Source organism: Peromyscus californicus, unplaced genomic scaffold (assembly GCF_007827085.1).
Source record: "Peromyscus californicus insignis strain IS unplaced genomic scaffold, ASM782708v3 Scaffold_6__1_contigs__length_162567912, whole genome shotgun sequence".
Classification (NCBI taxonomy): domain Eukaryota; kingdom Metazoa; phylum Chordata; class Mammalia; order Rodentia; family Cricetidae; genus Peromyscus; species Peromyscus californicus.
This window is the reverse complement of record NW_026294584.1, coordinates 99170773-99184310: the sequence shown is the minus strand read 5'-3', so window position 1 is coordinate 99184310 and position 13538 is coordinate 99170773. Positions and strand designations below refer to the sequence as shown.

The window sequence follows — 13538 nt, the reverse complement described above, 5'->3', positions numbered from 1 at the left end:
GCTATGCAGTGTGGCACACAGTTCACTTCCTGTTGTCTGCAGATCAAGATTTAGGACTCTCAGCTCCTTCTCCAGCACCATGTCTGTCTGCCTGCCACCATGTCTGCCACCCACCATGACAACAATGGACTAAACCTCTGAACTGTAAGCCAGCCCCAATTAAATGTTTTCCTTTATAAGAGTTGCTGTGGTCATGGTGTCTCTTCACAGCAACAGAAACCCTAACTAAGACAGACAGTTCTAGAACTTTCTAGGATGAAATATTACTGAGCTGGAAAAGCAGTGTTTCTTTTCAAGTTTGGTGCTCTTCCAAATGTTTAGGCAATCACCTCCATTATAGGAAAATCCAGACAAAGGCTAGGTGTGCAGTGGACTTGGCCTTTAAGGGATGGTATCCCACTAGGGCCAATAAAACAAGGTAGCACAGTGTCCGGGCCTTATGTTCTTGCTGAGGTATATATAGCAGGAAACCACATATCAGGTTATCCCTACACTTCATATAACTAGGGTGCCCCACAGGCACCTTAGAGGATGGTTCAATGCCCATGTACCCAGAAATCCTTGTTCTTTTCCCACTATGCCTTTGGTTAGTAATATACAAATGTGTTGGGGTTTTTTCAAAATATAAGAGCTAGACCTGGGCACAAAAACTATAAGTTTGAAGCTTGACTTGGGCTAGTGAGTTCCAGGCCAGCCAGAGCTCTACAGCAAGACCCTGTTCTGAAAAACCAAACCCACAAATGACAGCAACAAAGGCAATATTTGAAGACATGGCTTCAGAGCAAGTCCACCCCGGGGTCTGTGAGCCACTGCCAGGCAGAGAGGTGCAGGGCAGCGCTGGTAGTAAGGAGGCTACCTCCCAGGCTCAATGAGGAGCTTCAGGGGACAGGGCATTCAGGGACAGAGCTCAGTTCTGCTGCTGGCTGAGTGACCTTGGCCAAGTTCCCAAAACTCAGTTTGGGGTTTTTGTTTTTGTTTTGTTTGTTTTGTTTTTGAGACAAGAGTTTCTTTGTATAACAGCTGTCCTGGAACTCACTCTGTAGACCAGGCTGGCCTCAAACTCACAGAGATCCGTCTGCTTCTGCTTCCCAAGTGCTGGGATTAAAGGTGGGAGCCACCACCTCCTGACCAAAACTCAGATTTTTTCTAAACAGGAATGTAAACCTGTTGAGCAGCAAGTCTGCATTGTACCTGCTCTTATCTTGCCTCAGGGCAGCAATGTGTGCAAGATGAGTCCTGACTTTCCACTCTGTAGAATGGGATGTGTGACAGCAGCCCCTGGTGGGGCAGATTTTTGTGATTCTGACAGGCTAATGGATGTGTGACGTTTACAGTCACCACAGAGAAACGACAAATGTTTGAGAGGGACCAACATATTTGCTCTGCATGGCAGAGGTACATGGGTATAGAATCATGACATGCAACTGCAAAGATAGGTGTGTTATGTGTCAATTTAAACATACAGGGCTGGTGAGATAGCTCAGTGAGTAAAGGCACTTGCCATCAAGCCTGAGACCTGAGTTCGATCCCCAGAACCTATGTGGTAGGAGAGAACCAATTCCTGCAACTCATGCCATAGCTCACATCCCTTGACATACCTACACACAAAATAAATAAACAAATATAATACAGAATACAAATAAGGGGGCTGGAGAGACGGCTCCACGGTTAAGAGCATTTGCTTCTCTTCCAGAGGATTCAAGTTCAATTCCCAGCACCTGAATTCGGCAGCTCACAACTGCCTGTAATTCCAGCTCCAATGGCTCTGACATCCTCTTCTGGCCTCCACAGGCACCAGAACACCCATGGCACACACACACACACACACACACACACACACACACACACACACACACACGTGCACACACACATACAAGCATACATGCATGCACGCATGCAAATCAAAAATACAAATAAAAATAAAACCACAAGCTGTCTTATTCAGTATGTGTTTAATAAATGTGTGCTACTTTATATGAATATGAATTCTCACATTCATTTCTCAAATTCATATGAAAAGACACACTTCTTAAGCTACCCCTGCAAAGAATTATTTTTTCAATTCATAATACTAATCGATTGCTTCTTAGCCTTTTGGATAAGATCAAGAGAAAATAGCAAGTGTCACGTGAGGAAGTGGAGCCATTAGAAGTCTCCTACATCATTGATGGGAATGTCGCATGGAGAGCCACTTGGAAAAGCAATGTGATAGTTTCCCAAGAAGTTAAACGTATATTTTCCACACTTGCCTTTCAAGCTAGCCATCTTGTAACATCCCAAGGCACGTTACAACACAGCCAGGGTTACCTATGAGACCCTCTCTCAAAAACACACAGGAAGGAAGAAGAAGAAAGCATACATCTACACAAAGGACGTTCACAGCAACTTTAGTCATCATAGTCAGGCCCGGGGGAAGCTCCAAATGTCCACTAACCAGTCAAAGGACAAACAAGTTCTTGAACATTTTTCCAACGGAACGCTTCTCAGCATTAAGAGACGACTGCCTGGCAGACACAGCGACACAGGGAACGGCAGAGCACGCTGTTGAGGGAAGGGGTGGCTGTGGAATTCCATTAGCACACTACAGTCTAGAACAGCAGAACAGATGAGAAACTGATGGGACCTGGGGACAGGGGGGACTGGCCCCGACAAAGCACAAGCCAGCTGTTAGGATGATGGAAATGCTTTACACCCAGTGTGCATGTGTATAAGCATGTGCAGCTGCATGTGCTTGGGTGCACATTGTGCATGGGGAGGCCGGAGGTTAGTTAACATGGGGTCCCTTCCTCAATCGGCTCCCACCTTATGTTTCTGATTTAGGCATTTCACCGAACTTGGAGCTCATCCATGTGACTGTACTGGTGGAACACCACAGTGATCCTCCTGTCTCCACCTCCCCAGTTTATACAGGAAGGCTACTGGCTTTTCTTTTCTAAGTGCATGTGTATATGGTGTTCCTGTGTGTGCAGTTGCACACATGCTTGTATACATGAGCATGTGGAGGCCAGAGGACAACCTCAAATGTCATTCTTGGGCTTGCCATCTACTTCCTTTAAAACAGGCTCTTTCATTGGCCTGGAGCTCACTGACTGGCATACACTAGCCCTCCAGGGAGGCCCAGGGCCCCTATCTCTGCCTCCCCAGCGCTGAGATTAGAAGTGTGTGCCTCGTTCTTCATGTATGTGCTGGCGACTGAACTTAGATCCTCATGCTTGTGAGGCAAGCAATTTACCGGCTGAGCCATCTCTCACATGATCATGGCCATGAATATGCAGCTGCATGTCCGTCAAAATTCATAGAACTGTACAATTTTGCAGGCAAATAATGCCGTAAGAGACTAGATATTAAAAGCCATGTACAATGGTTACCTAGGAGAGACAGGAACTGAGCAAGGAGGCTAATGAAAGGTAACTGCCTTTTGCTCTGCTAACCACATCTAGACTGCTTGATACCCCCCCCCACCCGCCGCCATGCTGGGAATGTAATCCAGGGTCTTGTACATGTAGGTAAGCATTACATCACTGAGCCCCACCTTGGACCCTGTTTGAACTTTTGTGTTGAGTATATAATTTACATAATTGGTAAAAACACCATTGAGATTTTCAGGAATAAAAAATGCTGTTTCTTTCCAAAGAATACATACAGTGAGCACCAATGGAATCATGGGAGAAGGCTCACAGCACACGTAGGCATGCCCTCCTGATTGGCCGAGCCAGACAACTACAGAGATGTATGACCTTCCTCTCACCTTGACCCTTCCTCACCGTCTTCGCCTCCTCACCCCTTCTGATGACCCATGCATTCCACGGTGACAAGATACAAAGCGGGAGAGTGTTGGCTGTGACTCACCTCAGTGACAAAGAGTGTTCGAGGGTCAATGATGTCCAGGAAGTGCCTGAAGCGACCGTAGAAGGATGTCTAGGGAAGGAGGGGAGAGGAGGTCAGAGGCTGTACCCAAGCTCAGGACACTAATGGCCTTACCCACAGTCCCCAGGATTTCCCATGTGGGGGATGGAGGCCACTGAGGTCTCGGTCTTTCTCCCAGGGCTGGGAGCTTCCTAAAATCAACTCAGAGAGACCATTAGGATTTATCAGGATGCCAGGTGTGGTGGCGTGCTCCTTTAGTCCCAGCACTCAGAAGGCAGAGGCAGGCAGACCTCTGTGAGGTTGAGGCCAGCCTCGTCTACAGAGTGAGTTTTAGGAAAACAAGGGCTATATAGAGAGACCCTTTCTCAAAAAAAAAAAAAAAAAGATACTACATCATGATTGGGGCTGAAGAGACGACTCAGCCATTAAGAGCACTTGCTGTTCTTTGGAGAACTTGAGTTTGGTTCCAGCACCCACATCAGGTAACTCACAACTGCCTGTAACTTAAGCTCCAGGGGATCCAATGTTCTCTTCTGGCCTCTGTGCGTACCTGCATTCATTCACATGTGCACAGACACACATTTTATTTATTTATTTATTTATTTATTTTGGTTTTTCGAGACAGGGTTTCTCTGTGTGGCTTTACGCCTTTCCTGGAACTCGCTTTGTAGACCAGGCTGACCTCAAACTCACAGAGATCCACCTGGCTCTGACTCCCGAGTGCTGGGATTAAAGTTGTGCGCCACCACCGCCCAGCGTCACACATCTTTAAAAAAAAAAAAAAAAGATATATCAGGACTTCTCCAACCTTTCTTCCGGGTATCCTCCATGTTTCCCCCTCCCTCCCACTGTGCTGAGATCTAGTCTAGGCACTTTTGAAGCACCCAAGCATCCCTGGGTACATAGGTACCTTCCTTGCTCAGGAACTCCCGAGACAGCGAGCTTGCCTGTCCCTCACAGGGCCCCTCTCCAAGGTCCTGCTCTGCCTCCAGGGTGCAGCTACCCACAGGCAGAGTCCAAGCATGGCAGCCCCAACTCACAGCCCAGGCCCTCCTTCAACTCACTGCCCCGTTGCCACAGTGAAGCGCAGAATAAGGGGCCAGCCTGGCCCAGGAGCAGGGGCCCTGGAAAAGGAGGGCTTTGTGATAAGCAGGCCACAGGCATTCAGGCACAGTGAAAGGGAACCAAGCAACAGGGCTGCTGGGCCTTCTGCCTGAGGACCGAGCCAACAGGGCAAGGCTGAGCTCAGCAGGGGAAAGAGGGGGTGTTGGCTCAAGGAAGAAGGGGCGAGGTGCATGCACGGGAGGTTCATGCCTCACTGCACTCTGGGCTTGGCCCCAAAGTCCTCCCTGGAGTCCCACAGCTCCAAGTACCACTCTCCGCACAGTGAAGGGAGAGAGGCCTGACTGCCTGCCACTCACCCCCTCAGTGCTTACCAGGGCGGCACACACTGCAGTAACTCCAATCCTTGCCCGTCCCAGTGAAGGCCCTGCAAGGTCCCTGAGGGATCTCAAGGATCTCATTCCAAGCCTATTCTCTATTTGCGTTCCCTGCCCACCTGCCTACACGGGGACAGCCCCTCCATAGCTACTTGTATCCTACCTCTGTACGGAGCAGGGACCGGAACAAGCCTCGGCACCATTCCTAAGCCAGAGATGTTCTTCCCCAACCTCCCACAGCCCAAGGGGTTGCAACTAATCTCATCTTAAGACATACAGACACGCTGGGGAGTGGTGGGGGGTGGGGGGTGGGGGGCGCATGCCTTTAATCCCAGCACTCGGGAGGCAGAGCCAGGCGGGCCTGGGCTACGGAGTGAGATCCAGGAAAGGTGCAAAGCTACACAAAGAAACCCTGTCTCAAAAACCAAAAAAACAAAAAGACATACAGACACAATGTTCATTCATACTGTTCTGGCAAAACTTCATCCCTAAGAATACAAGGAGAGTCCCCACTGCACCATTCATGGATGGACTGACTTTTTGTAAGCGTGAATGCCGTGTCAACTTGTATGTTCAAGTAACAATTATGATATAAAAAATGATTATGATTTCACAAAATGTATGCCAGCAGTGAGATAAGAGGAGACAGAGAGAGGACGGATTTCTTTTTATGGTCCTAGGGATTGAATCCAGGGCATCATGCATGCTAAGCAAGTACCCTACCCATGAAGCTACATCTCCAAGACACATGGATAGGAAAAGATGAACGAAAGGCCCAGATGACATCCAGTCCCTGAAAGAACCGGGGTTTTCCCCCAAGAAGTGGCTGATTCCAGGGCTGGGACAGGGAAGGGGTTAAGATGAAATGAATATATTGTGTGGTTCTAGGAAGTGGTAAAGTAGCTGGGGAGATGGCTCAGAGGTTAAGAGCACTTGTTGCTCTTGCAAAGGGCCTGGATTTGGTTTCCAGTACCTGCATGGTGGCTACCAATTACCCATAACTCCAGTCCCAGGGCATCCAACAGTGCAGACATACATGCACAAAAAACACCCATATTTATATAAAAAAAAAACAATAAAAATACTGTATGCATGTTAAGTCTCCTGAGCACAGTGACCACATGACAGTTACAGAGTCCTTGCACTGGCACACAATGGGATGAATGAATGTAACCTATTCTCAAGCAGCTGAGACAAAAAGAAAATACCTAAGTGTACAGGGTAGCCACAAAACCTGACAAGCGGGTGCTATTGTTTCATTTTCTCCCAGATTAAAGATGTCCTTAGTAGTGGCATGTATCTCTGCTGTGTTTCCAGACTGGTCACCTCTAGACGATGTGGCTGCAAGTGGCCCCGGCTCCCCTGAGACGAGAACTGAAAAGGGACTTGAACAGACTAGAGATGAGCCACCTTTAATCCCAGCACTGGGAGTCTGGAAGGAGGGCTGATCTCTTCCAGTTAGCCTACATAAGAAGTTTTACATAAGAAGAAGAAAACTACCTAAGAAGTTTTAGGCCAGCCAGGGCTACATAGTGAGACCCTGCTTTAAAAAAAGGGGGGGGGGGGTAATATTCTATGTTCAATGGATATAAAGTATAAGCTGGTATGCTAAATAATACATTTTTCTTTTTAAAAACTTCTATTTTGCCGGGCGGTGGTGGCGCACGCCTTTAATCCCAGCACTCGGGAGGCAGAGCCAGGCGGATCTCTGTGAGTTCGAGGCCAGCCTGGACTACCAAGTGAGTTCCAGGAAAGGCGCAAAGCTACACAGAGAAACCCTGTCTCGAAAAAAAAAAAAACAAAAAAAAACTTCTATTTTATTTTATCTGTATGAGCACTTTGTCTGAGTGTATGTATGTGTACTATGTGCATGCCCCTGAGGCTAGAAGAGAGCATCAGATGCCCTGGAACTGGAGTTACAGACAGTTGTGAGCTACCATGTGGTGCTGAGAACAGAACCCTGGTCCTTGACAAGAGCAGCAATTGCTGTTAACAACCTAGCCATCTCTCCTGCCCGAGTGATAAATACACTTGATGGTAAGCTTGAGGAGACTGGGGGCAGCGCTTAGACGGTCCCTCCTTTTCCTCTTTGGCTCCTGGTTTCTACTCCCAGACACACCTGACATGCAATGAATGTGGACTGATAAGCAGCCAATGGTCTTGAGGCTTCCTGAAGGGAGAGTAGTAGGGTGTAGCTTCAAAATGAAGGTAGGATTAGAAAGAATAGCAGATAGAGAGACAGACAACAGATAGATAGATAGATAGATAGATAGATAGATAGATAGATAGATAGATAGACAGATAGACAGATAGATAGCAGAGATGCGGACGAGCAGAGGGTGCAGGGTGAGACTCTTCAAGGGAATGGCCTGAGTGATGTGACTTCTGGAAGACAGCACAGATGACACTTCTACCTTTTGAGTCATCCTGGGGTCTCTCTTGATCCTGTCCAAACCTCCAAAGGTCCCCTGTCCCCCTCTACCACAGCCACTGTGTGTGTGTGTGTGGGGGGGGGGGTTAGGAGTCCCAGATAAAGCATTTTGCTCTGCAGACCTCCGCAAACGGCTGCTGAGCCAGGCCTCGGGGAAAGCACACTGCACACGCCCTGCAGTTGCTCAAAGCCATCAAGAACTGACCACAAAGAAATAAACCAACAAAGACCTAAAAACACCATGATCAGTGCTCAAAGATGTCCCACAGCACCCCAGAGACATCCAGATCTCTTCCTGTTTCTTCCTGGGGTGAAGCAGCGGGCATGTCTAAGGAACTAGGGCCCAGAGGTAGCATAGTTCACTGAGCCCAAGGTAAGGGCTGTGGTCAGAAATTGAGGCCCAGATTCTCATCCACTGTTGAACTACCTACTGAGAACCTACTGTGTGCTCCACACTGTGCCAGCAGTTAGAGGAAAGCCAAGCTCACTGACCACAAGAGATTGAGGAAGAATACTCATGGGATGCCTAGTGTTCTAATCACAATCTAAGGCTATTGACCAGGGTAACGAAAGCAAGAAGCATCTATTGTCATCGAGAAGCTAAAAATTCTGTATTGATCAATTACATTTCAAATATGTAAAGGTTTTTCCAGATCTTTTCAATAAGTGCTTAGAAATATAGGCTGGAGACTCACAAAAGGGGCCCTGAGTTGGGATGCTAAGCACACAGCCTGGTTCCCCCAGTGGACTACCCTTGAGTCTGGCAGTCAGTCTTCCTGACTCACCGCAACAGGAGGCTATACAGCAGGGGAACTGTCGGGCGTCTGCCAGAAAAAGACAAGAACGTCCAGCACAGAAGGTCTGCTAAAGGTGTGCTAAGACAGAGGTGAAGCCACTCATCAACCACTCCCAGGAAAGCCAGGTTGCCAGGACAAAGGCTGACCTAAGTCCAGACTGAGACAGGTCACAGGGTCTTGTTTCCATGGAAACTACAAAGTTAAGATCAGTGTTCAGTATTGGGACCACTAAATGGGTTGATTATGAAAAGCAAAGTGGCTTGGATCTGCCAATCGAAAGTATACCTGGGAGCGAGGGGTGTAGCTAAGTGGGAGAGCACTGGCCTAGCATGTCTAAGGCTCAGGATTCGATCCTCACTGCTACATAAAATAAATAAAATAAAATAAAACAAAATATCAGAATAGGTTGGGGCTGACGACCTGGCTCCAGTGGTAAAATGCTTAACCTACCACAGGAGAGGCACCACAAAAGGAAAATGTGCAAGCTTTATTCTAAGTATATATACATATATGCGTGTATGTTCATTTATGCCCATGTATGTGTGCACCCCATGTGGGCAGATGCTCAAGAAGGCCAGAGGGCTTTGGATGCCCTGGAACTGGAGTTACAGACGGTTGTGAGGGGCCATGTGAGTGCTGGGAACTGAAGCTGGATCCTCCACCAGAGCAGTAAGCACTCTTAACTGCTCAGCCATCTTTCCAGCGCCACATCTTTCATTCTTGCTACAACAGCAAACTTCTGGCCATGGCTGTCATGATCTTAGAGAGTGGAATTTCTTTGGAATTGGGAGATGGATCTGCAGTTAAGACACTCGCCTTCAAGCATGTATGCTAGGTAAGTGTGGTGGTCCATTTGTAACTACAGCCTTGGAAAGCAGAGATAGGGGATTCCAAAGCCAGCTGGCTAGCAAGACCAGCCATACAGGCAGGCTCTGGGTTTGATTGAGAAACCCTAGCTCAAAGAATAGGACAGAAGAATGATGGAGAATGATACTTGACAGCAGCCTCAGGCCTCTACATGCAGGTGCACACATGTGTATGCACAGGGACATACATGCAGAAACATCCATACACATACACGCAAACCTACCCACACACACGAAAAATGGAGGAGCAGGCTGAGTAGTTTCAGTGCTTAGATGCTGGCCTCAGTTCTTGTTAGAAACAGTGTTTCTGAGTTCTGTCAAAAAAACATTGTTTCCAGCCGGGGGTGGTAGCTCACACCTTTAATCCCAGCATTTGGGAGGCAGAGGAAGGCAGATCTTTGTGAGTTTGAGGCCAGCTTGGTCTACAGAACGTGAGTTTCAGGACAGCCAAGGCTACACAGAGAAACCCTGTCTCAAAACAAACAAACAAAATACATTGTTTCCCTGAAGAAAACCATTTTATCTGTGCCTGTCCCTCTCTGCCTGTTGAATAGAATGCAGTTTCTACTTTCTTAGTCTGATTTCATTTTACTTTCTCAATACTCCACCACCCCCATTCAGCCCCGTCTTTGCCCAATCACACAGGGCATTTTTTTTTTCTTTCCCTGTTTCTTTACTGGAAGAATGAGTCAACAAAACCGATTCCTTCCCTTTCTCTTCACAAGTGAAGTGAGTCAGCTCACTGTGGGTAGCGCCCGCCCTCTGCAACCCCAAGCTGCCCCCCTTCCCAGGTACAACCCAGGAAAGGCCTGAGATACCTGCCAGTCCCAGTCTCAGCCTCTAAATCACCCTTTTACAGGAAGGACTTGCACAGGATCAAGCTAATGGACATTTGGCAGGGCCCTTCACTGAGTCTATGAGCAGCCAGGGTATTTCTACTGCATCAGCATCATGCGTCACCTGGGACTTCCCAGGCAGGCCAGAGCTCCAGGATGCTGATTCTATTGGTCTAGGGTGGCCTTCAGACACCAGGATCTATTTAGATACCTACCTAGGGCTAGAGAGATGGCTCAAAGATTGAGAGTGAATACTGCTCTTGCCAGAGAACCTGAGTTCAGTTCCCAGCACCCACACTGGGTGGCTCAAAACTACCAATAACTCCAGCTCCAGGGGACCCAATGCCCTTTTTTGGCCCTCTGAGGAACTTATACTCACATGGGCAAGCACATGCACATACATAATTAAAAGATGCATTTTTTAAGATACCTACACAGTGCTCTGGGGAGTTGTTGGTCCCCTCCACAGCACAACCCCCAAAAGCTACTTTTGGCCACAGTCAGCTCATAAAAGGATTCTAGAAGTTCATTCCAAGCTATATGAGAAATAGGCTCACAGCCACACGATTCAGCCCACATCAACCTCTCAACTTTGATGTGAGGGGTGTAATTTGCCACCCGAAGCCTCTCTGAATCCCACAGGCAGCCTGGCCTGTTAGTTCAGGTCCATCTCACAGCTCAGCACACAGCATATGCTCTGACCCCCGGGCATCTGAGCAGGTAAGTGGGATTTCTGAAAGAGCAAGAACGCTAAAGAAGTGAACAAACCAGGCTGGAGAGATGGTTCAGGGGTTAAGAGCACTGGCTGTTCTTCCAGACGACCTGAGTTTGATTCCCAGCACCCATAGGGCAAATCACAACTGTCTGTAACTCCAGTCCCAAAGGATCTGATGTCCTCGTCTGGCCTCCATGAGTACTAGGCACATACACAGTGCAAAGACATACATGCAGACAAAACATCCATTCACATAAAAAAAGAGACAAATAAAAAAAATGGGTGGGGGAGTAAACAAACCAACAACTGCGATTCTGAGCAGATGGAAGGACAGACAGGAAGAGGCCTATGTACTTGTTTTCTGTTCTGGGGCCCCAACTTACCAAATCAGTATCTGAGTCTGAAGGGAAGAAAAGAATTGGGGGAGGGGGTGCCGAGGCAAAGGAGAAGGGAACATTGTGGAAGGGACTGGAGAAGAATGCAGGAGCTCCACAGACGGAGTAGAATGCTGTGAGGTGCTGTCTTCTGGACACATGGCTGCCACACTCATGAGCACAGCGGCTGTGGGTACCTGCACGAGCCCAAGCCAGTCAACATCCCGGCATGGAGGGAGGAGGGGCTCATGAGGCCTCACCCTTAACAAGGAGCTATTAGCAGCTAATCACTCCTGGGGATGGAGAGTCCTTTAAGGATGTGGCTGCTGGTACCTCACCCCAGAGAAATGCCCCACAACCATGTACATGCTGGCAGCACTAACTAGACTCAGTTATTTTAAAATAAAAAGAGACTATGAAGGTGGGAGAGGAACATGTCTGATGGGGTCCCGGGTGAGTGGGAGGGGGAAATGGGGCTGGATATGACTAAGATACATGCATACACACAAACACACACATATGTATATGTGTATATATATATAACTATATATATATATAACTATATATATATATATATAACTATATATATATAAAGGTTTTATTTTTAATTTTGTGTAAGTTGTGTGTCTGTGTGCAGGTGTGTGCACATGAAAGTAGGTGTCAATGGGGACCAGAGGTGTCAGATCTCCTGGAGCAGGGGCTACAGGCTGCCTTAAGTCACCTGACATGGGTGCTGGGAATAGAACTCAGGTTCTCTTTAAGAGCAGTCCACACTCTTAACCATTGGGGCATCTCTCTAGTCCCCCAATGTATATATAGACCTTTTTCCCCTCAGAGACAGGGTCTCATTATGTAGCTCTGGCTGTCTTGCAACTCACTATTTAGACCAGGCTGGCCTTGAACTCACAGAGCTATACCTGCCTCTGCCTCTCAGGTGCTGAGATCAAAGGCATGTGCCACGATGCCCAGCTTCAAACTATTTTTTTTTTTTAAGAAAAAAAAAATGGTGCCAGGTACCACAAGATTAACAGGACTATGCTGTTTTCTGGGGTTTTGTTTTTTACTTTCTTTCTTTTTTTTTTTTTTTTAATGGAGTGTGCTGGATGTCTCTACAATTTTGTTCAAGTGATTGCAGAACCTGGAAAAGTTGTTGCTGCTATTGATGCATAACATACTGCTATTATTGGTCTATATATATATAACCTAATTTTTGGAAAGTAGCTGTGCTGTCAACTTTGGAAAAAAGTATCCCAGTTTACCATGTTGAGTTGGCATTGTACATAAATTAACAGCCATATTGGTCTAGAAATGTTGAACTTAATTTTTTTTCCATTTGTACAGGGGTAACGCACTGTATTAAATATGTAAGGTCTTATCTATGTGGGTCTGATTACAAAAACTAATAAAGTATTCCCTAAATAATGGGAAAAAAAGAAACTGAAAACAGAAGAGGAGGGAGAAGAAAGACAGGCAGGTCTCAGAGGCTCCTGGGAGGTGAGCTGTCCTCTTTTGCTAGAAATGTGGGATAGCGTTTAAAAAACAAGGCAGAAAAAAAAAAAAACCACAATGGGACCAAGGAACAGGCCAAACAGCACCACAAAGATGCACCCAGCCACATCTTTATGAAGGAAATTCTACAAGAGAAACATCCTAATTTCTGTAACAAATATGAGAAGAGGAGAGAGAGAATCAATAAGTGAAGGAACATGAAAGTTACCACATACTATACAGGCAAATCACTCTTCAGGAGGTTGGGGGCAAGGGTGCAAGTCCTAGGCCAAGCTGGGCTACACAGGCAGACCCCATCTCCAAAGCCATCACACGGGACTGTGGTGTGTGGGTGTCTACAAGACTATCCTCCCAGCCAAGCTGCTGATCATCATCAGATCAGCTCTGACTACCTGAAGAAGCCTCTCAGGGCTGAGTGTGGACATCACAGAAGGAACAGTAGAGAGGGTCTCGGAACCCTCACCACTGTGTCCAGTCACTGCTCCTCCCAACAGTCACAGGCAGCTCTGTCCTAATTGCACATGGCCTCAGATTAGAGGGTATAGATGGAGAAAGATGAGGGGAGGAAGCCCCACCTACACAGCCATGGGGAAGGCACTCATCCATGCCGGGTACGGATCTTCCAGTGTGGCAGCTTCATAGCCACCCATGCTCTGGAAGTAAGCCTCACTCACTTATTGGTTCCCCAGAGTGAACTCCGGGGG

General features: G+C 47.3%; 1 protein-coding gene across 5 annotated transcripts in view; it reads right to left on the bottom strand.

Moving 5' to 3' along the window:
* Nucleotides 1-13538, bottom strand: part of Sfxn5 (sideroflexin 5) — a 129020-nt gene that overhangs the window by 106888 nt on the left and 8594 nt on the right. For all 5 annotated transcript variants that reach the window (XM_052721361.1, XM_052721356.1, XM_052721360.1 and 2 more), the window contains exon 2: nt 3850-3918. In XM_052721361.1, coding sequence (XP_052577321.1) covers nt 3850-3918 — 69 coding nt within the window. The remainder of the gene's footprint in view (nt 1-3849; nt 3919-13538) is intronic.